The sequence below is a fragment of the Colletotrichum godetiae genome, assembly GCF_030913485.1.
Source record: "Colletotrichum godetiae strain CBS 193.32 chromosome Unknown BDP55scaffold_87, whole genome shotgun sequence".
Lineage (NCBI taxonomy): Eukaryota > Fungi > Ascomycota > Sordariomycetes > Glomerellales > Glomerellaceae > Colletotrichum > Colletotrichum godetiae.
Window position 1 is genome coordinate 110,575 of NW_026851335.1, and position 21,555 is coordinate 132,129.

General features: G+C 48.7%; 9 protein-coding genes across 9 annotated transcripts; 7 read left to right on the forward strand and 2 right to left on the reverse strand.

Annotated features, from left to right (window-relative positions):
• Positions 1-337: 337 nt before the first annotated feature.
• On the forward strand, positions 338-1,177 carry BDP55DRAFT_638561 (uncharacterized protein; the record flags this gene model as incomplete). The annotated part of the gene is made up of 1 exon (XM_060573130.1): positions 338-1,177. The coding sequence occupies one exon, from the start codon at positions 338-340 to the stop codon at positions 1,175-1,177; it is 840 nt and encodes a 279-aa protein (XP_060422430.1).
• On the reverse strand, positions 1,152-1,876 carry BDP55DRAFT_422681 (uncharacterized protein). Its single transcript, XM_060567463.1, has 2 exons — positions 1,708-1,876; positions 1,152-1,655 (listed from the first exon to the last, which is right to left on the reverse strand). Exons 1-2 carry the CDS (start codon positions 1,768-1,770, stop codon positions 1,371-1,373), a joined length of 348 nt encoding a protein of 115 aa, XP_060422431.1. The 5' UTR covers positions 1,771-1,876; the 3' UTR covers positions 1,152-1,370.
• Positions 1,877-2,243: 367 nt separating this feature from the next.
• On the forward strand, positions 2,244-3,716 carry BDP55DRAFT_422841 (uncharacterized protein). The gene is made up of 4 exons (XM_060567464.1): positions 2,244-2,537; positions 2,823-3,172; positions 3,222-3,440; positions 3,523-3,716. The coding sequence occupies exons 1-4, from the start codon at positions 2,399-2,401 to the stop codon at positions 3,547-3,549; spliced, it is 735 nt and encodes a 244-aa protein (XP_060422432.1). The 5' UTR covers positions 2,244-2,398; the 3' UTR covers positions 3,550-3,716.
• A 1,606-nt stretch (positions 3,717-5,322) lies between these two features.
• Positions 5,323-7,951, forward strand: BDP55DRAFT_684987 (uncharacterized protein). Its single transcript, XM_060576429.1, has one exon. It carries the CDS (start codon positions 5,518-5,520, stop codon positions 7,873-7,875), a length of 2,358 nt encoding a protein of 785 aa, XP_060422433.1. The 5' UTR covers positions 5,323-5,517; the 3' UTR covers positions 7,876-7,951.
• A 260-nt stretch (positions 7,952-8,211) lies between these two features.
• On the forward strand, positions 8,212-9,177 carry BDP55DRAFT_760991 (uncharacterized protein; the record flags this gene model as incomplete). The annotated part of the gene is made up of 1 exon (XM_060580860.1): positions 8,212-9,177. The coding sequence occupies one exon, from the start codon at positions 8,212-8,214 to the stop codon at positions 9,175-9,177; it is 966 nt and encodes a 321-aa protein (XP_060422434.1).
• A 4,681-nt stretch (positions 9,178-13,858) lies between these two features.
• BDP55DRAFT_721269 (uncharacterized protein) lies at positions 13,859-15,289 on the reverse strand (the record flags this gene model as incomplete). The annotated part of the gene is made up of 2 exons (XM_060578507.1): positions 14,511-15,289; positions 13,859-14,462 (listed from the first exon to the last, which is right to left on the reverse strand). Coding segments are annotated over exons 1-2 (1,254 nt in total), but the record flags the coding sequence as incomplete, so codon positions are not given.
• A 1,011-nt stretch (positions 15,290-16,300) lies between these two features.
• BDP55DRAFT_511593 (uncharacterized protein) lies at positions 16,301-16,507 on the forward strand (the record flags this gene model as incomplete). Its single annotated transcript, XM_060567715.1, has 1 exon — positions 16,301-16,507. One exon carries the CDS (start codon positions 16,301-16,303, stop codon positions 16,505-16,507), a length of 207 nt encoding a protein of 68 aa, XP_060422436.1.
• A 1,470-nt stretch (positions 16,508-17,977) lies between these two features.
• On the forward strand, positions 17,978-19,190 carry BDP55DRAFT_638566 (uncharacterized protein; the record flags this gene model as incomplete). The annotated part of the gene is made up of 4 exons (XM_060573131.1): positions 17,978-18,174; positions 18,208-18,284; positions 18,336-18,448; positions 18,504-19,190. The coding sequence occupies 4 exons, from the start codon at positions 17,978-17,980 to the stop codon at positions 19,188-19,190; spliced, it is 1,074 nt and encodes a 357-aa protein (XP_060422437.1).
• Positions 19,191-20,070: 880 nt separating this feature from the next.
• BDP55DRAFT_422909 (uncharacterized protein) lies at positions 20,071-21,310 on the forward strand. The gene has a single exon (XM_060567465.1). It carries the CDS (start codon positions 20,227-20,229, stop codon positions 21,226-21,228), a length of 1,002 nt encoding a protein of 333 aa, XP_060422438.1. The 5' UTR covers positions 20,071-20,226; the 3' UTR covers positions 21,229-21,310.
• The last annotated feature ends 245 nt before the right edge of the window (positions 21,311-21,555 follow it).

The following is a 21,555-nucleotide window of genomic DNA, read 5'->3' on the forward strand; positions in this document are numbered from 1 at the left end:
GAGGCCTACACTACAGAATAAGGTAAATAACAAAACAGTCGTCACAGGAAGCCGTACAGACACGTGCAGCCAATTATAGCGTGTGCAGAGGGAGGTACCTTATGCTTGCGACCTGGAGCCCTGGCCGCTCTACTCGTATGATCTCACATCCCCGCACTCATCAACCCCTGTCATGTTGGTCTCGCTACTTTCCACCCTTTCCATCCTCTCCATCCTCTCCATCCTTTCCACCCTTTCCATCCTTTCTACCCTTTCCATCCTTTCCATCCCTTCCATCCTTTCCATCCCTTCCGTCCTACACTTACCTCAATCGCCATAGTTTCCGACATACTACGAAATGCATAAGCATGTGGCTCCTATTGCATCTTTTCTAGAGGACTTCAAACAGAACAAGGTTACCAGACGTGATATCATACGCAGGCTTTCACAAAACATAGATCTAGTTGATAGCGTACCGTTATCGAAGGCAACAGCACCCACTCAAAGTCGATACACAGTTGCTCGGAGGCATCTCCAGGACATAAAGGATGACCTTGGCCAGCCATTATACTACCTCTGCATCATTGCCTCCTCTGTGACAGCACTCCACCAGTACAGTCGGTCTGGCTTCCAAGGTGCCCTGGAGGCATGGGCTAAGGAGGCGGACATTCCGCTAAATTTTCTTGGAAGCGCACGACAGGCGGTCGAAGAATATGTGGCGAACTACACTCCGAGTACTATCGCACCTCATCCGAAGCGTCCTCGAGAAACAAGTGAAGGCAGGCAGCAATCTTCGAACGAAGCAGACCAAGGGACGCGGAAGAAATCAAGGTTCGATGAAGAGGAGAAATCCTTGGAACGCCAAGAGGAGTCTCCATCACCCCAATACATCGCTCAACAGAACCACGATACATCGGGCAATTACGAACATTACTTTACGACCGCCCAGAATGATGCGCCCCAGTACCTGTCCAACCAACCCCAAGGTAGCACGACCACCATCCCTACAGAACTCCCGCCGAATCCGATTATTGGAAACGTCATCGAGAGTGAAGCCTATCACGCCACCGCAACTGAAGACGAGAATGTTGGCGATGAGGACGTAATACCCTCCCATATATTGAATGATTACCGCCCTTACGTAGTAGTGCAAGCTGATGGTATCCCTTCCGACTGCTCGTCTCCAAGTTCACTCTGACATTTGCTAGGTACTATTCTGAGTCAGGCGTACCAAGTATCTAGACTAGACGCGATGCGGGTGCTCTTAGAGCAAGATGATATGGAAGACGAAATTCGCGTCACGATACCCACTGTGGAGGGAGCTCGCCCGTTTTTGACCTTTCACTGCTCCCCCGAAACAGCTCTGCGTTTGACTGCCAGAAACAAACATTTCATACAGAAGTTGATTCGCTAGGCAATAGCTTTACTTCCCCAACTTGGCAGGAGCCATAGCATTTCAAAAATTGACCAGCCTTCCATGGTATTATGACAGTATGCTCTTCCCTGTCGCTGCCAACTGACTCCACAAACTTGGACTCTGCGAGCTCGTGGATGTATACGATCGTAGGGTCAGAGCTGTGGAAGTTCACGGCTAGAAACTGTGTATCGGAGTCGGGGGTATATACAGCGAGATCTTCGACGGGGAGCCATTCAAAGCTTGAACATCGCCGCTGAGCCTGTGGGGGGATATTTCAGCAGTCGCGCCTTACATGTAAAAGAGCGACTTACCTCTTTCTCGCACCTCTTTCTAACTTTTTCAGGTGATGAAGTCTTTGTCCTAATCTTTTTCATTCCATCAAACGTGGGGCTGAGGTAACAAGTCTTCGAGGTTCGCACGCTTGCTCTGGTGTAGCGGTTTCAAAGTTGGAGATGTCCTATAGATTTTGGAATGAATTAGAAGAGGTCAGGAACGTCAAGTCAGGTCCAGAATTTGGGGGCATTAACTCGCGTTGTAGTCGAAGGAGTTTGCGCATGTGGTTTGCCCCGCCATTGATGCCCAAGTTGTCAGACTTGATGGCGAACAGTCACCTGTTGTGGGGAAAAACATACGGCCCGAAATCTCAAGGAGTCCATCGGATTCCTTCCACTGGAGGTAAAAACCTCGGTTAAAAAGCAGCTAGACCCTAGCATTCTCCACCTTTGGCTATTCCACCCGTTCCACCCATTCCACTCATTCCACCCATTCCACCCATTCCGCCGACCTCCTTCACCCATTTCGCCCATTTCGCCCATTTTCATGGATGGATGGATGGATGGATGGACACATAGGTGGAAAGTTAAGATCTATTAATTATCCTCTGGACGCGACTTGGGAGCTTCAACCACACTGCACATCGATATGTCGTATGAAGCTAATGCGATGAAGCTAATGCGATGAAGCTTGTTTCCTGCGTAATTTTCCCCCCGACATACCTAAGACATGGAGACATCGAGGCCCTCGACAGTTTTTCATTGGCATAACATCAGATGCGAGTTCGCCATTTCCGGAGTAGAAGCAGCAGCCTGTCTGCGAGAGGGGCTTAATGTCTCAATCAATGTATCCACTCCTTTATTTCAAGGTAATCCCGATGAGGCTGAGGTGCTCGGGAAATACATGGCACAGTACCCAGCTTTCAAACGATGGCTGGCCATGGCGATCCCTCTGTAAAGACCCAAGGTGGTAAGGCTTTACTGGACTTTTTCCTCTCACAATAGCCAACTTCCGACTGCTTCGCCACCTTCAACGTTGCCCAGCTTCGCTGGGCAGCTTTGTATTATGAAGTCAAGGTGAGCTACGCGAGAAATCTGCAGTCCTCATAATACTGAAGCAACATGGAGATCTGGCTACCAACATAATTTTCTAGAAAAACTCGCCTTCTTCGCATTCTTATCCGGCTGCAGCGTATATGACCTGGCCGACTGTACCTACGACAGGTTGCTTAGAACGATCGAACATAACATCGATACGCCAGTCGATGCCAGCGATGGATTGGATTGGTTCTTTCGCATACTAAGATTGTCCGGCTTTCCCACATCAACTAGCGCTAGTTTCGCGAGCATTGTTTGCCTAGCTGCGGATCCCCTGGGATCACGCTACAAAGTCATGCCTTTTCGAACTATGACGGTCTCGCTGTCGACGTCGCTGCCATGGCCCGGAGCGAAGGATTCGCTGGTTAGCCTTCAGCGGATTGGCTTATTACCAAGCATAGTTCTTGTAAGCGACCCTTTTATTACATTGGAATCCCCGACTGAACATCACAAAGCACTCTACACGCACCCAACTACTTATTCACCGGACTCCAGCCCAGGCCAATATCTTTTGTGGATTCTTGAGGGAATCTTACCAGCTTTGGATGCCGGCACAACCATGTTCTCTGCATGATCACCAGATTCTGCTCGTTTGGCTTGCGACATGTTCTTTCCCTATCCAATCGATACATGACTGGCTGAAATCTCCGCGTGGACGAGAGATGTTGTCAACTGTTGGTATCCCTATCACAGGGAAGTCGGTTCGAACCGTGGGTTGACGAAGAGGTCAATTGATATGTATTAACTTCTGCGTAGTATGTAAAAGGGAGGTTCCAACCGTAGGTAGGGCAGACCGCGGTTCTCGTAAGTACGGTCTGTAAGTGGCCCCTGCGTGGGCCCCTTGCCTCGAGGCCGAATTGGACTTCCAATCCGACATCAACTTTCCAACAGCAATTCAAAGTCGGGCAAACCCCGCCGCAACTTGCTTGCTCTTTACTTGCTTTGCTTGCTTTCCTTGCCTACCAGAAGCTTATTAAGTCACCGAGAGTCGTGTCCCTGAACCCCAGCACTAGTCCACTTCTGTGGTTCTCCATCTTTCTTAACAATCATGATTATCATGATTTACCACATACCACCGACCGAACAATTGAGTTCATTCGGTCGTTGCAAAAGGCGATGAGACACCAGGTATACAGTTGGCGGGAGCACCTGGATTGTATCGTTGATAGGATCGTACCACAGTCTTCTAAATCAGACAGTGTCTTGGAGCGTTACTTTATTCTCCGGGGCCTGAAGGAGAAGGAGCACGGGGTGGGCCACCAGAAAGCCCTCGACGGGGTACTGCAAGCTGATTATGGGATAGAATAAATCACTTACTGACTCTCTTCTGACTTCTGCAAAGTATCTAACAACTGCTACGGCCTGACCTCCCGAGGTAGACCTGTGAAATCTGGATCTGGCCTGAAACCTCAATTGGGAAAGCTTTTCTTGTGCAATGATGAAAACGCCATGCCCATGCCTATCAACGCCCCACGCCGATTGACCCTAGTCACCCTCTTTTCCTCCAAGTACTCCATTTTGCCGCCACAAGACCAGAGAGAAGAGCTGGTAGTCTATTATATGCTTAGCGCCAATGTACCAACTAAATCGTCCATGTGCATGTGAAATGCGCTTCTCTTTCGAGAGCACCGTTGCACTATTGTCGAGAGCTCAAGATTCTATCGTGGAGGGCACTTACCTTTCAGAGACTCTTCCAAGAGTAAGTACCCCCACAATTCCACACTGCGACAAAAACACAGAGTGAATGCCCGCGGGAGTAGAGCGTTTTGTCAGAATCATACAAAGAGCCATATCCATAGCACAACATGTTTTGTCCTGGGCGGAAGAACCCGCCACGCCTTCACTTGCCTCGTCGCCGTATACGCCGGCTAGGGCCCCTCCGAGATACGGGTCGTACTACCCCGTCAATTGTTTCCTCTTGCCTTCTGCGTTTATGTTCCGGATCAACGGTCGTTCGCGTTTTCTTTCTATGGGGCCGCCGTGTCGATGTTGTCGCATTTCTAGTCATGGCGGGAGATATGGTACCGCCCAGTTGGGGAAGCATTGTGTGAATCATGCGTGGCACACGCGAAATACCTGTCCTGCTCAACATTAGCGAAGGGCGCTTCGTATCTGCTTCAAAGCTACTCGCATTTCTATGGAAGCAAGTCCACTTTGTCGCTTCGCCTGCAGTCTTAGACTCCAGCATTCACCATGTCTTCGGACGAGGCCGAGGTTCTCTTCGTGGGCAGGAAAGGCGCTCGGAGCATTTGTGGGTTGCTTCGGTGCATACCAAAGGAAATGCGGATCAGTACGATGCATTTGCTCCGATCGCGTAATGTTGAATTCTGCCTCGAAGTCCTTCACCGTATCTGCATCGGATTCCATGTTTGGCGTGTCGAGGTGTGATAATATTAGGTGGCAGAGAAAGGGATAGAGGGTGTAGCAGAGGAGGCGATCATGTTCTGCCAGGCAGGAATGTCGTTGGCGGACTAATAACGGCCCGCTTCATCTCCCTAGCGTGAATCATGTGATCGCGTTCCCGAGGGGAGAGCTCGATGACAACGATCGATTGGGGGAGCAAATCCACTCCACACAAACCCGGCGGTAATCGTTTGGCTACCATTTGCCGGCACTGAGACGTCTCGTACTGATTCTCCATTGAAATGTTGAATGTCGTACTAAAGTCGGCCACGTCCCCTCGACGTTGTCTGGGTACTGTTGATCAGAATTACAACAACCTCAGCATCTATCAATTATCGCTTCTCTACAATGCCACTGACTACACGTCGAGCTTGGGAAACCGACACTGAACTCGGTCAACTGCTTGATAATGAAGATTACTACGACCAGTGTCCTGTCCTCGTGCACATACCAGAGGCGGCAACTTTTGGGGTGGTCCAGACCAATACACCCGCCGAAAATTTATGCAGGATGAAGAGCCTCGAAATTACGACTACAGCGAGCGAGTCTGACATTGAGACGCCGCCTCCCAAATCCGTTCATAACGGTGGAATTGTGGGCTTACTGGGTGCCAGTCTCCAGTACGAGAAGAAGCGGGTCAAGTTGCCACCTTCTTTTCTCTTTGGTCGCCAGACGAAGATGAATGATATCGTCCTTGGTCCACTCTTCTCCCAAGTGAGCCGGCATCACTTTGCTCTAGGGCTCTGTAAAGGCCAGTGGGCCGTCCTTAATCTCTCTCCTAACGGGACATGGGTTAACCAGTACTTCCTATGTGGAGAGGAGAATCTGTGCGCACTGCACCCCGATCAGGGTAATGAGATACGATTTGGGGGTCTACGACTCACGATCTACTGTCGTCATCCAAGCATGGCCAAGGCTTTCGATCTTTGGCCCGCACGTTTCCTGGATACACCAGATTCGGGTGGGGGAACGCCCGCGACCAGTATCGCCAGCTCTCCCAGGTCATTTGGTGTGGACATTGACCCGCAAATTCCGCGTATATATTACCTGAAGAACAGAAGCGTCTCTTCTTATACGACTTCGAGAGTAGTAGCGGAGAGATTCCTAGCCCTCGACGCCAAAACTTGTGATGTTTATGTCGCTAAGGTCGTCGAATTCTTGGATATACGAAAAACCAAAAGAAAGCTTGAGCTTCTGCAGCCATTGCCCAAGACGCCATCTAGCAGATTCCTTCACGGTCACACTATAGTTGCAGACACAGACCGAGCATACGTCCTATCCCACTTCAGAGACGACATCCAGGAAATAGGAAAGGTGTCAGACCTAGTACACGATGTAATGACCAGGAAGCAATGCCAAGCAGTGGCGCGTCAACTCCTCCAGAACTTACTCAGGGCTGTTTCATCTCTGCACAGCTTCAAAATCTCACATGGAGACCTCGGCCTACACTCCGTATTTTCCACCTCGGTGTACGACTGCGACCAGCTGTACATCTCTGGCTTCTCTGAAGCATCCGTGCTTACGGAGGAACGGGCAAAGAAGGACTGCCTAGCCATTTTCAAAGTCGTCAGGACCTTTCTTCGCGAGGAACCCGACATTGCATGGCTTTCCAATGAACACTTGGATCCACTATGGAGGATGATGTTCAGGAACGAAAGGGCGTGGTCCACGACAGCCATTGGGCTTTGCGAGCAGATGAATCTCACACAAGAGGATGGCAGTGAGATGTGGACGCTGATGACTATATCTCGGCATGTCAATATTCGCTCTAAGACTGAAAAGAGCGAAGTGTGGCTCAAGGCCGACGATATCAGAGAATATGTATCATTGGAAGTTATGAAGAGAAAACTGGCGACCCCAGCTGCGGCTCAGAAGGATGTCGACACGGCCGTTTCAGCTCTGAAGCACTATGTTCGAGATGATTATATCTCGAGACTCGACTTCGACAGATTTTCACTACATATGGCTCGGCACCACGCGAAGTATCTTGGGGTCGAGCATCTTTTCCAGCCCGGAATCGCCAGCAGCAGCAGTCAATCACCGCCGATCCTAGTGGCCAGTGTCGGCGTCAAGCTTCCATACCATGCCCGGTACGGGCTCATCAGTCTCTCAGGCCTGATGAAGATTGCCCCGATATCCTCTCCCGACGCTATCCCGGGGGCGATCGTGGATCTTCTTACAAAGTGTTACGAAATCCGGGGTCACTGCGCAGGGACTTACGTCTCTGTCGGGGAGCTAGAGGAGCTTGCCGGTTTGCTTGGACTTGAATATCCTGATGGAGTCATTCTTGATCGATATGACAGGTCGCTCGAACATTACACACACTCAAAAGGCTGGTTCTTACTATCGCCTCATGAGTCGTCCGAACTCGTTCCGGTCACGAGGGAAACTCATTTAGTCTCAGGTAGGTCGTCACTTGGGTCGTACTTGAAGGAGCACATGTCTCATACACCGCTGGATGCAATGGTGGAACAAAGTCCACAAGATCTTATTGCCCATCAAGGCTACTCAAATGCCGTGCATTCATGTACAATTTCTTCTTCGGATGATTCGGTAGCATTCGCATTTTCCAACTCAAAACGTAAGGTAGAATCTACGAGGACCGAGGACTGGGTGCTCTGTACAGTCGGGAAGCGGAAAAGAAGTCGGGCAAGACAGGCAGACATGATCAGGACTGAGTTTGTAAAATCTTCAAGGCACAACTAAATGAGAGACGAGAACTTGGACATTATAGCTGAGCCTAACATAAAACCACTGTGCTTTTATTGCCGCCTAGCAGCCAGCAAAATCCAATGATAAGTGCTTGGCCGTGAGGATTTACTCCAAGATCCATTGGTTGTCTTGTGAAATGTTTGACGAATTGATAAATATAGGGTGTGATATTTTGACGATCATTCCAATAAGCTTGGCGCTCCTGAGCACAGCAAGGCCTCTTATGGCTTTCAGGGCGATCACTGGAGCTTTGAGGCCCCGGATCCAGAGAAGTACGGCGAGTACTCATGGGCAAGAGTGGAAGGCAAACCAAGAGTAAAGGGATTGACCATGGTTTCCTTCGCGGCAGATCCTCCTGGAGAGGGCCGGCCCAGACGCTATTACGCCTTCAAGGACTGCGATGTGCCCTTAGACCAGTTTGTGCTCCAGAGACTGAAAATGGGCACCCGTCAGCAGATCGAGAATTACCCCGGAATGGTGCTACCAATGGGTGCTGGCTACACTTTGAACCATGCTGGAGAGGTTCAAAAAAACATTTTCAGATGGGCGTGTTTCAATGAGAACTTCACCAGCGTTGGGCCGAACGCAAACCTTGGGGATGCAAGGACCAGCATGTCGAAGGAGACGTGGTTCACCTTCACAGATTGCCGGTACAGATACAAGGGCGGCACCTGGGGTGTTTTCAGAGGCGTATGGGCTAGAGCTGGCCAGTCCGATCCTCGCGAGCCCAGATCGAAGCGCACTCGTGAGAAGTTGCAGGATGTCGGCGGTCGCCTGCAAGGTAGAGCACCTCTATGGCTATGGGACGAGGCTCATAGCTCGAAGATGCCTGTTCTTGGAAGAGGATTGAGCATCTCGCCCCCTGCATCACCACCCACAGCGAGAGGTAGCGGTCGGCTGCGTCGACATGATCATGAGGGGCTCAAAGAGTACCAATACTACTCTTACGCCAAACCACGCAAGCCGTCCTTGCCTATACATCGCAAATCGAACCTCGACCAGCGTCCATCAATTCCATACCGATCCAATCGGCGCCGTAGGAACTATGTTGAGGACGACGAGTCTGAGGAGCTGCGGCCTGAGCTGAATTCTGCTGCATGTTCCGACTTCGCGTCGACATCGGAGTATATGACTGATTATCAGTCCTATGGTTCGGATTCCGTGGTCACATCTGGGGACGAAAGACTTCGTTCTATTTCCAGATCAGGAGTAGAGAAAGAAAAGTCAAGAAGACACGATCCACCCTTGGAAAGGGATTCTTCGAGCAGGCTCGAGTATCGAACGCCGAGAGCGTAGTGTGAATTTTGAACGGCGCGGCTCGGCCGGATCGGTCAGAACTCCTGATTATCAAAGAGGCGCGGAAAGGGGAGGTTCGACCTGGAGCAAGGATCGTCAACACAGGCGTACGTCAGAGGCCCAAGGAAGAGACGGAGATACAGGCGGCTCAGCAAAAACTAAGGGTTATCGCCATGCTCCGAAGTCCCGAAGAGTCGGAAGGGAATATTCTCGCAGGAGCCCGCATGATAGATGGTTAGTGAGTGACTCAACGAACTCAGTTATCGGAAGGGCAAGACTCAGATGCTTAGATCCCCAGGCGGGACGTAAATTTCGATTGGGTTCAAGTTTGGTTGATTTGTGTCATGTTCATGTTCGGTGCCGTTTTTAGGTTGCTATAGAATATAGAGTTGATTTCTAGTTTGAATTGATCTACATACAAGCATTCCTCTATCGTGTTCAGTCTGACTCGGGATCGTGAGTGCAGAAAGGTGTAATTTCAAGGCGTATGAGCCGTACCAACGGCTCTTTCAGAAAAACTTCCGCGAAGTACCTGCTGGTGTCTTCAGGAAGGAAATGGAAGGCTACTTTCGTTCAATATTCCAACGATGCCATAGCTCATATGCTCAGTTCAAGGTGAAATCATTGATATTAACTGATTAGAACTTCGTACATAATCAGTCACATGTGCCCGATGCCTTGATATTATGATCCCTTTCACAGCCTCCCGCCTTTTCAGGACCTTAAACCCTTGGACCAGACGCTCAAGTCTCTTTTCCGCAAGATCAGCACACTTTTTACTAACATGAAGCTCCTCACGCAGCTCTTCATTCTCCTGCTGAATATCGCATGGCAATGGCGCCTTGTGTCTCAGAACTGAGATTTGCGACCGTGCAACCGCCCGGAATGAGATGCTGTGGGACTGTGGATACCTGAGGCAGTGGCTGGTACCTGCGGCACCAGCTACCTGATCCACCTCCTGGCTGATCCAGCCCACTGCAGCCACCTTCACCACAACAACATCACCAACCAACAGTCAATACATGCTGTATTGCAACCCTCGCTTGCCTCGTTGGTCCAGATGGACAGTGTGTACTGCCCACAGATGCCGACCTCACGGCAGAGTTCCATGAGCGACCCGATCGATTGTTTGCTAAGGTGTTTACCGAACAGGTGCTTTTGATTAGCCGCGACGTCCCATATATACTGATCGTCGTCTTTTGGCAACAGACGGACTTGGTCAGGAAGTAATGATAGCCCAAGTTTATCATCTTAATAGTTAGACGACCTTCCTATGAGGCATCATAGATGTAGGACTTACTAATATGTCGGCACAGCTTTTCGCGACACTGGGTTCTCCATCTCGCACGATCTGAGTTACTTTGACGCGGCATACTTTAATTGGCTGAGCTAATGTGCCACATGGTGACATGGAGCCTCCGCCCACAACCCCATATGCAAACCCGTGGTGAGTTGATGGACTCTAGTTGTGAACAAACCATCTATGTCTAAGCCGCCGTTGTGCTCGCCGAAAAGGTCAACGTTATCGACCATTCGGGTAACCAAGTTGATGCTTCCGATGAGAAAATACTTTGCAGCGGGGGTCATGATCTTGTTAAGTGTTAGAAGTATCATGTAGAGAGGATAATAATTTCTTGCTCTCACAGTATGACTGATAGCTGCCCAAAAGAGTGCGCTCCGGTGCCGATGTCTGCTCTGATTCTCTACAGCGTGACTGGATATACTTTGCGAATTGCATATCGCCTTGTTGCTGAACACTTGAGCACTGCTGAACAAGCCATTGATATTTGTTCTCATCTAATTACAATCCTGGAATCGGGCCCGCAGGGTTCGTCAGAACACGGAGGTTACGAGCAACCATATTGCGGTTGAACTCAGCAGCATTCATTGCGAGCTCTGTGATGGAGGCAGATTCGCCGATGATCAAAGGCCCCCTTGACAGTCCAGACTGGTTCGTCCATTCTGCAGGAAGATTGGCTGTCCGCATTTGAAAAATAATAAGAGGTTCCGCAACAAAATGTTGAGGATACTGTCAGGTGCGCCGGAGGGGCACCGGGGGAGCACCGGCTACGTACCGGGGGAGCACCGGCTACGGAGTGGGTCAAAGCGGACTATTGTTAATCCACCCGCAAAACCATAAGAAGGCAGAGGCTGCGGAGGAAATCCTAGAGGAAGATAGGATCGAATGCTAGTCACAACCAATACCTACCAGTGCCTTGTCGACTCCTTCACTCTGCGCGAAGCCTCCTTGACAGATACGAAGCTATTTTTCCCAAAGGAAGAGGCTAGGGTATTCAGAAATGAGTATATCTTCTAGATGCATGTAAGAGTCGATTATAGATTATTGGAACATAGAACAACTTATGTATGATCCATTTCCCAGATCTTGCTGCCAGCCCCTAGTACATATCACACTATTTCCTATTTAATATTTCCACCCTTTTCCCCCTTTCCACCCTTTCCACCCTTTCCACCCTTTCCATCTTTTCCACCCTTTCCACCCTTTCCACCCTTTCCATCTTTTCCACCCTTTCTACCCTTTCCACCCTTTTCATCTCATTATTCAACTCCCTTTCATGTTGCTACAAGTTGATATATTTTGTAGAGTGCTTGAGGATTAAGGGAGATAATCTCTTTACTAAGAATCCGTTTTCAGCAGAATATGGATCATAATAGATGTGGCATCAACATGACGAAGCTTATGGTTGAGGTTAGATATGTGAAAAGAATTAGGAACAAGCTGTGCCAGTGTCCCTTGTGAAAGCTGGTCCTGTTAATGCGGCCGTCATGCATGACCAAGAGATGCGTGAAATGCGTTGGCAGCAAATCGCGATTCAACACGAGGAGCTTCCATTAGCTCTTGGCGTTCAATTGCCTGAACAGTGGAAGGGAATCCTGGTCGCTGTACAAAGAAGTGCTTGCAATTATTTATAAGAGAGCCGCGTTCATTTTCATACTGATGAAGTTGAGCCGCCTGGGAAGAGGAGCTGTCAGCTTAAATTCTATCAGACAGTGTACTCGGGCACAACTTCCAGCATGTCTAAGCAAGAAGACCAACCTCCAAACCCGCCTCAGCCTCCACCTCCTGAGACTCCACCATCGCCCTCGACCTCAACTACTTTCGACTCTGTCATGGAAGGCGCTTATAACGGGACAACTTAGTCCGGAGTTGAAGGTATGTAGCCCTCATAATGTGACTGCATGTTGTTGATGAACAAGAAATGAACTAAAAGACTTGCCACAGGAATTTCGGACCGTAATGTAGTAACAAGATGCCAAGAGATATGGATTCCATTATCAAGACTTTGGGGCTTCTAGTTTATGTTAATAATTTCGACATCGCGAACGATATTGCAAGTGTCAGACTGCCCCAGGACATTCGTTACGGTAATTGTTTCGCCTCAAGCGACCTGACTCATGCTTAACCAGAAGTATGAATAAGGCTAGCAAGGGTAACCTTATACAAGGGGGTCACACACTCATTATATAGATATGGGGTTTCTTCCCATAGCCATTCGTTCGTCGTACTCATCAATATACACTCAATGACCCCTGCCTGTCTAACTACGGCTCGATAGCAAGTATCTCAGCCTGGTGAAAGTGGGATGCCCTCGTGTCAGATAAGACTATCCAGATATAGATATGTCAGGCATTAGGATTGCATACCTAGAGTATGCATATAACCCATGTACCTCCGGATATTCCGATGTCGGATTCCAGAAAGAACACACCGACTTTTCTATCTATCATCATCATCATAATCATCATTATGGATTGATCAATATACACTCATTCAATTATCCTCCATGTTGACTGCCTCATACACACTATTGTGATACCTCGTCTTTGGATGATGGTCCGGATAAACGTTTGGACGCATCCGTGATCACATGTCTCTTGTAAAGGCAGATTAGGTGCTGGTTGGCTTGGGAGATGACTAATCAATCATGCCCCAAGTGTTTAATCCATGACTGGGTGGTCACAACTCTTGCGACCGACTCGTAAGTGATGTGTGATCAGGTTGACACATAACACTGGACGTTTACAATACTACTTAACCCAAATCCTTTCCTTCGTCACACATCTCCTCTCGTCCTGTTCTTTTCTAGCCATGGAACGATATCCCCCTTATAAAGGACTTGCCTCCATTCCTATTTCGGACAACGTTCAACGATTGATGCAAACGGCTGAGAATCTGCGTCTCGAGCCTGACGGCAAGCTAGGGCCTGAACAACTGACCCTTTTGCCGCACCCCAAAGTCACCCTTTTCGAGTTGCCTTGGTCGGAGACCAAAAAACTCATAGTTGATAGTTTCATGAAAGAAATGGTATGCTCACAGACCTTCGTCGTCAGGGATTTGGCGCTGATGTTGTGAAGAAGGAAGACCAGGGTTGGCAAAATACCATCCACTGGGCAGCTAAGGATCTCGTACTCGAGGCTGGCACACTCTCAACGCCTTGGGATTCAACAACCATAGTAATTCCTGCAGCGTTCCCAGGAAGTCCTACGGTAGGTTTCCACACAAAAGACAGGCCAGTCGCCAATGTGGAAAAGTGGCCAGCAAAAGGCACGGCATTCAGATTAGATGCTGGTGTTGGAATTCGAGCAGTCAATGGAAAGACACGTTTTTATGCCATCATGTTCAGAAATCCATTAATTACGAATAAATAAGAAATCATCAAATCCAGCTACTGTGGCGTTCTCGACGGCGTCGTCGAACCATCGCTCTGCGTCACCACCGGATAGCGAGAAGCAAGAAGCGAAGGGATCACCTTCTTGTGTGGCCATCTCATCAGGCTTTTGGCGCGTACAGTAATTTGCACTGGAACTTCTCGTGACCTGCTCTTCAACGGTACAGATGGTGCGGAGCCTTCCTAACGGTACTCTCATTACAGCGTCGGCTTCGGTCTCCAGAGCCATCTTCTCCGCAAGTATCTGCTCTCTAGGCAATGTCGGTGATTCTTTGTTTAGTTTAATAAACCTTTCTGCAATTCCATCAAGGTGCGTCGCTATCCCAGGATCGCTATGTGCAAAGTTGTTCAATCCAAGGTGCTTGCAGGTTTCCTCGTAACTTGTCACTTTAGCATAGCTAACGGCGAAACAAGAAAGGGATGCAAACCTTAGACACAGAGCCCAACTTAGCACTGCAGGACAGTGGAATATTCTGACCGTATCGTGGACGGAAGCCCAGTCCTCCGAATTCAAGCGAGTTACAACAGATGGAACAAACGCCGATATATGCTCCTTGGCCACCCGAGCGCTTGCTGAAGCTTCGGCACCTTGCACTATTCCATTGTTAGAATGTAAGCTAGACGTGGAATCACCGAACTCACTCTCAAGCGCTCTGTAGACCAGGAATGCATTTCCACGCTGTTCAGGGTACATTTGATTGACGACTTGGTGGATAGTTTCAGCTCCTCTATCCCTTCGTCTGACTTGATTCTCCTCGTCCAGGCTGCCGGTCTCTGTGTAGGTCGTGTCTAGCTTTCGTCGAATGATACGCGTACTGCTGGCCAGCATTTTGCTTACCCAAACCAGGCTATTCGCTGTCTCGTGTACTGCAAGCTCGCTTTGTTCAAGGACGTCTTGGATAGCCTGGCCCCGGGTTTGAAGGTCTCGGCATGCAGCAATCCGACCAAACGATCCCCATTGCAGGTCCGGATCCATTTGGGACAACAGTGATACTCCAGTCACAACAGCCCCATAGAACTGGGATATTGGACCTATAAGTTTTGCAGATGTCAAAGCTGCCTCCAGCTCTTTGCAGTGACTCTCGATCCAAGGCTTCGGCAATTGTTCAATCTTTTGTAAGAGGTTTTGCGACTTTATTTTCACAGTCTGACGACCGACCTTCCACGGAGTACGGACGCTTCCCTGTGTGATAATTTGTTTCCTAGACTTATCCTTCCTTCTCTGCTTTGATTTGGTCTTGAGCCTCAATGCTTCTTCGTAAAGATCGCTCGTCAATGCATGGATACCTTGCATCGCGGCAGCGAAGTGGTGATGGCCGTCATTGTTTCGGCTGTTGGTAATGTCGTTACTACTCTCAAGGCGTTCGTGTTGTACATCGGCCGAACAGTCAATAACTGTTGGGATTCCGTCTCGTGTTCGCCTAGGACAAACGTCAGGTGCCAGGAAAACACTGGACTTCTCGTTAATTACTTACTGCACTTTCAACCAGCTGCCAACACCTAGGTTGGCAGTGAAAATCTCATCCAGCTGGATGTTGAGGGCGGAGTCTGTGATAGTCTGTTGCTGCCGCTGACAGCACGAGGTTGCCCTCGTAGTACAGAGGAGAAATTCATTCTTGAATTTTTCAAGATGAACATGGACCGATTCAGAGTGTTGACCAAAACGAATTTGGAGATGAAATTCTGACTTGCCCGAAGGGAAATTCAACTCAGAACTTACTTTTGTCGACAGAGCCCTATGCACCATTGTACAGTACTGACATTGAAGGTGTGAAATCGAATGGATGCGGGGCTTACTTGATTGACGTCAAGTGTCTTTCGCAATACATACAGCGTGCAATCGACTACTTGCTGACAAAAACCCTTCTACTCTTTCAGCCTTTCAGCCTTTCAGCCTTTCCACTCATTCCACTCATTCCACTTATTCCGCCCTTTCTACCCTTTCCACCCTTTCCACCCTTTCCACCCTTTCCATCCTTTCCATCCTTTCCACTCTTTTCAGTTTCTACCCCTGTTGTCACGAAATCAATTCAATGACAACAGGGGTCGCCATCCACTTAGAAGCCACCAGCTACAACACCCTACATGGTGCTGTCTGTTAGTTTATTCTGGTTCATCCTGGGTCCATGTGAGTCTCAGCTTCCTAATCACAAACTTGAAGCTGTACCATATCTTTCAATCAGTTCTATCCTGCAGAATACCGAATTGGTTCGCATTCTTCGGGGGATTTTAGGGTTGCCTTAATCCGCTTCCTGAGAGACAAAATTGCTGTGAAGCGTGAACCCACTCTATACACCTTACCAAAGATACCTACATCACCAACACAAGTACCTCCAGTCTGTGGACCTCAAGCTCAAAGGTGAAGTCTCACTGTCTCTCCTGCAATTTACATAGATGCCTGAAACTAACCGACCATCTGCCAATCAGTAATCATGTGCGAATGGTACCAGAGTAACTACGCCTGTGGGCACCATCTAATCGGCGCTTCAGAGTGGTGTTATCAATACTCCCAGACACAAAAGCGCTGTAAGGTTGTAGTGGAACAGGTTTTTGATTTCTTGCATATCTGTAAAAGCTGTCAAAAGCAGCATGAGAAGGTCAAAGTGTCCTGGGAGCATATGATAGACCGGGGCAAGTGATAGGAGCAAGTGAATGATCACTGGCAGACAAATTTACAGCAGTCTTTAAGCAACCTTAACGCCTAGTTACCTGTGTATTTGAGTAGATTGTGCCTACAACCTAAAAGGCTTCCAAAGGGATTCCCTCACAGTCAGTCACATTCAGTCCCTTTCTTGTTCTCCCCTAATTACACCAATTTCACATGCTCTCTTTATACCACCACCGTTGCGTCAATGAGAATTGATATGCTGAATACCGTAGAGGGCCTGGCCACCTGCTATGTGCCTCCATCGAGAGAAGTCCCAAGCTGGTTATTCCCCAAGGACGACGAGAAGTACGGACGCCGCACACTATTTCATCGCCTCGATACAACGTACGACGACAAGTGTATCGAGTTCGCCGTTGACCCTGTACACCCATGGAGACAGCCCCGAAGTTCGACGCTACCTTCCTTACCCGCTGGTGTTTCCGCTCTTCCAAGATGCCCTCGATGATCACAACATGGCCATTGAGAAAGCAGTTTCAAAGTGGGCCCCGTCCGCGGTTCAGATGGTCTTACATCGAGGCGGGGAAATTTTAGCAAGATACTTTGCCTTCCGCGCTAAGCAAGTCCAACTTTACACCGAGATGCCTTTGAAGATACCAATTTCCCAGTTAGGATGAGCGGCTCTATGCTACGACGTGAAGGTGAAGAAGTCTGGAGTACACTGTTGAAATTAAACTGAAAGACAGCAGCACTCGGACAGTCTCGCAACGACAGCTTTGCTGAAGACTTTGTTGATCGGTTCCCACTCCTTCCTTAACGATAAGAATTACTTCGCTATGAAGAAGCTCAACTGCCAAATGCTTTTGAGCACATTGGAAGAGAGAGCAACCAAGGGGGGAGCACTGACTTCTTCGAGAGATGACGAGAGGGAAACTCAGTACGTTAGACTCGTGCGTTCACTATTCAACAAAATCAACGGCCGATCCATCCGAAACAAGGACGATATCGATAATTTGGACTTGAAATATACAGAGATTATGCAACTCTGCAGGGAGCTTGTGAGTGTACCAAGCAAGAATCCCCGATCCATAGATCAAGGCCGGGTCGACAGTATGAACGGCCTCAGGAGACATTGAGACATCATCAAAGCATGATGAGGTGTTCATCGAACTACTGCCAATGAAGGAATCGGTGAGACTCTCATACCGTGGCCAAAAACGATCATGAGCTGACTTATAGTGTTCAGAATGAGATTCTCAGCATATTGATTGCCTGCCTAAATCGACGTCAAAGTAAATCTGTTTACGAATTTATCACTCACGTGACCCCGCATCTATTGCCACACCAAAAGAGCGAGTTCAAGATGTTGTCAGCGTATCAAAACCCATGTTCGCAAAGGCGGCAGGTAAATTCTTGCGCTATATAATGGCCTTGCTGTCTACCACCGACTTTATTCGCAACTTCATATTCAACATTTCCCAGATTGAAGGTATCACAATTCACAATGTGTGGTTGGCTTCAACTCGAGTTTCTTTGTGACCATGGCAAGATCATACCTTTGGTCCTTTGCGGGCAGGCTCGGGAAAGCAACCTCGATCCTTACCAATGTGTCGGTAAGGAAATTCTGCACACGTTTGTTGACGGAAGTGTGTTCTGTTGCAAATTCTGCCCCACAACCGTTTCATACGAAAAGCCTGATCTGTGAGTTATACATCATACTTGACTTTCTATCAGAGCTAAATATTCTAGGTCGGAATACTTCCAACGCATGGATAATGGGCTACGGGCGATTTGGCCGCGAATCATACAACGTTAGTTATGACTCTCAATACTTCCCTTTGTACTGACTTGGGTTTTTGCAGATGAACAGGTCACAGCTTTTATAGCGACGCACAAAGGGATCATCGTCACCAGAGGAACGCCTAGGTATAAACCTTTAATGCCGAATATAAACTTGCAAGCATTACACATAGAGGTATGCCTCAGTCTATCATTGACGATATAGTTGTAGGCTGATAGGACGAAAGTAGGACCCAGGGTTGAATGCCCTTTTGCAACCGCATGGTGAAGAGTTTATCAAGTTCAGCTACAATTGGACACTTGCGTGCTCTCCAGGGTGGCACGAAGCGTACTTGGCAGACATCACGTGTCGGATCAACCTGGTACTAATTTGGGCCTGTTCTCGGCAAGTACCTACTCACGGGTTGAAGGAGTGGGCGATTTCAGAGAATGGAGCACTGCGCCTTTCAATAATCCAAGCCGCTATCTTGAAGTCCCAGTCTTGGCAGGAATTGGCGTATCTGATTATGGCTATGGATGGTTTTCATCGATTAATCCCATCAGAGAGCTCTGTCCGTTCTGCCTCCTCTGGCTTCCTACCTAATCTCTTCGACGAATTACTTGCCTCTAACTCTGCGACTGCTGGATCAAGAGGGATTTTGAGGCGTGTGAAGGCTTCTATGCAAAGAGCCATGCCAGCGAAAGAAGATGACCTGGTCGCGTCGAATTTCAGGCAACTCGAATTCCGCGTCCGAGTCGAGGATTCAGACCACTACATGGATGATTATTTTAGAGTGAGGATGAATAAGGGGAAGGAGGAGCCGGGCCCAGATCACGACGCAGCATTGAAGCATGTCCGAACTAGAAGTCGAGATAACGAGGGCCTTCACTCAAAGTCGGCCTGTTGTTTTTGCTCTTTAGAAGGGGGAGGAGATTAATCATAGACAGGTTATGATAGACCGGAGAAAATGACAGGAGCAAGTGGGTGATCACCGGCAGATCACTGGTAGACAAATGAACCAGCTGCGAGAAGTGCTTCTGGTGCGTCCCTCAATTACCTTGATCGCTCTAATACTGTACGCGTACAAGTATCTTTTGCGACCATGCGCTGATGCGTAGATGTCGGATTAGAAGTCCAATTCGACCTCGAGGCTGGGCAGCGCAGGGGTCAACTACGACCCCTGAATAGATTCCGACTGCCCACCCGACCTACGGTTGGAACCTCCCTTTTACATACTACGCAGAATCAGGCAATACAGAGAATTGACCATTCGTAACCCCCGAATCCATTGGTTCGACCCAATCACCTGTGATAGAGGTGATCCCAACAGTAGCTTTCCTCTAACAGAAGTGCCCGTCACAGCCACAAGTGTGATTCAACCATTGCCGTTTTCACCGCCCCTTGTAGTCTCTTTTTCCTGACACGAACTGACCGGGAGACGTTAATCACGCTCCCCTCGTGATGCCTGCGACCCATTAGTTTGGTTGCCTCGCGTAATACTACAACCATTGGTTATGCTGCTGGCCGGTAAGGCATCATTACGTGCGCCGTAGCCAATTCGAGCATATTGAAAGGTGTTCATCACTTAGCTCTGCAATTGAACCCAAGATAGGTCTAAGTAGAGGATGGATGAAAGATTGGACTAAAAGGGCAGGGAAGAGAATGAGAGGAGAGAACCAATGGAGAGGACGGAAGGGTTCGGGCCATGGGCGGTGCGGCTGAGGCAATTAACAACACACCTTTTGAGTCGCGTCACGGCCTCAGTATGACTGACTCGCCGAAGGTATTTGCCGGATATGTAGTCTATCCAGCAACTGCGAAATGGTAACGATACAAAGTAAGTACAAACTTAGTCTAATATCGAACGAGATGGTTGTTCAATTCCATTCCCGTAATGGGGACAATGACGCTGGCCTCCTGGGCCCATTATTGAGACCTATATAAAGCTCCGTGGACACTCAGACACGAGTGAGATGAACTTTCCCTTAACTTCTACATCGGACTTGCAGCGACCGTCAAATATGGGTGTGCCTGAGCCAGCACCCAGTGACACGACGATGGCTAATACGCCAGGGCCGGCGACCGACACGGCAGAACGGACAGCTCGGACGCCAGATGCAACACCTGACAGGCTCGAGGCTCCCAAGACAACAACCGATCTTCTGAAGGAAACGTTAACCGAAAAGCTGGAGATGAAAGACAGCGTGCAAAATCCGGTAGATCGCGAAAATCTGGAGGCAATCCTCAGATTTCTTACGCCAGAGCCAGACGTCAACAAGCCAGTCGACAGGCCAGAACCGGAGCGGGAAATAATGAACTCCAAAGTTCTCAACGCTATGCTATCGGTCTTCCAGGAAGAGTTGGAATTGCAGATGCCAGATCCGCTATCAGCAGCGAGCACACAAGAAGAAGCCATCGCTAAACAGCTGATTTCCACCGCGAACAAGCTGGCAATTTGCTGGATGAGAGTTCCCAACCGAACATGCGATGCATCCCCAACGTTCATAAGAACCTGTGATCAAGAACCGGAAGAACTCGAAGCCCTTCAACAGAACTCATTCGAGCACTGCTTCCCGCGAGGGCCAGAACAGCGAATTCTCACTCCTGATCTTGGGGCCATTACTCAAAACATGATTTCCTTTACGACAGATCGGTTCATTCGAGCAGACCCTGGTCACCGCCCTTCCGTTAAATTCGAACAAGTCTATACTCTACGCCTTCTTGAGCCTTGCTTGAGACACGAAATGACGGACTTGGCAATCGACTTTATGGCACTCGGGGAAAAATGCGAAACAAACTTCTCATGGCGATCTGAATGCAAGAAGTCAATGATAACGATCAGCAAAAAAGACGGAACATGGATAATGATAGAGCACAGGGGGAAATCTGGCTACTATTTCGCGTTTCTTCATCGTGAAAGCGCTGATGAAGGATGGACGACAAACTGGGCGCAGGATATTTCTTTGAAAATTTGAGCACGTCTTTTCTTAGTCTATAGGAAGCTATTTCTGTCTTTGGTTAATTTTGTCACTGGATTGGATTGGGTTGAGGTCTCAACGCCAACGACCCAAGAGGATGTACACTATAGGCTAACTCAACGCTGGCAAGCCACAATATTGAAGTAAATGTCAGAATTTGCATGCGAACTCACAACCCTCTCACCCAACTTCTTTCGGTTCTGGGTGCCTCATCGAGAGCCAGTCATATCATGACCAGCGGTGCCCACAAGTCAATCTCAACAATCGGTTTAATCAATCAACAAATCAATCCGGTGCTATCTACAGGCTCAATCAATCAATCTC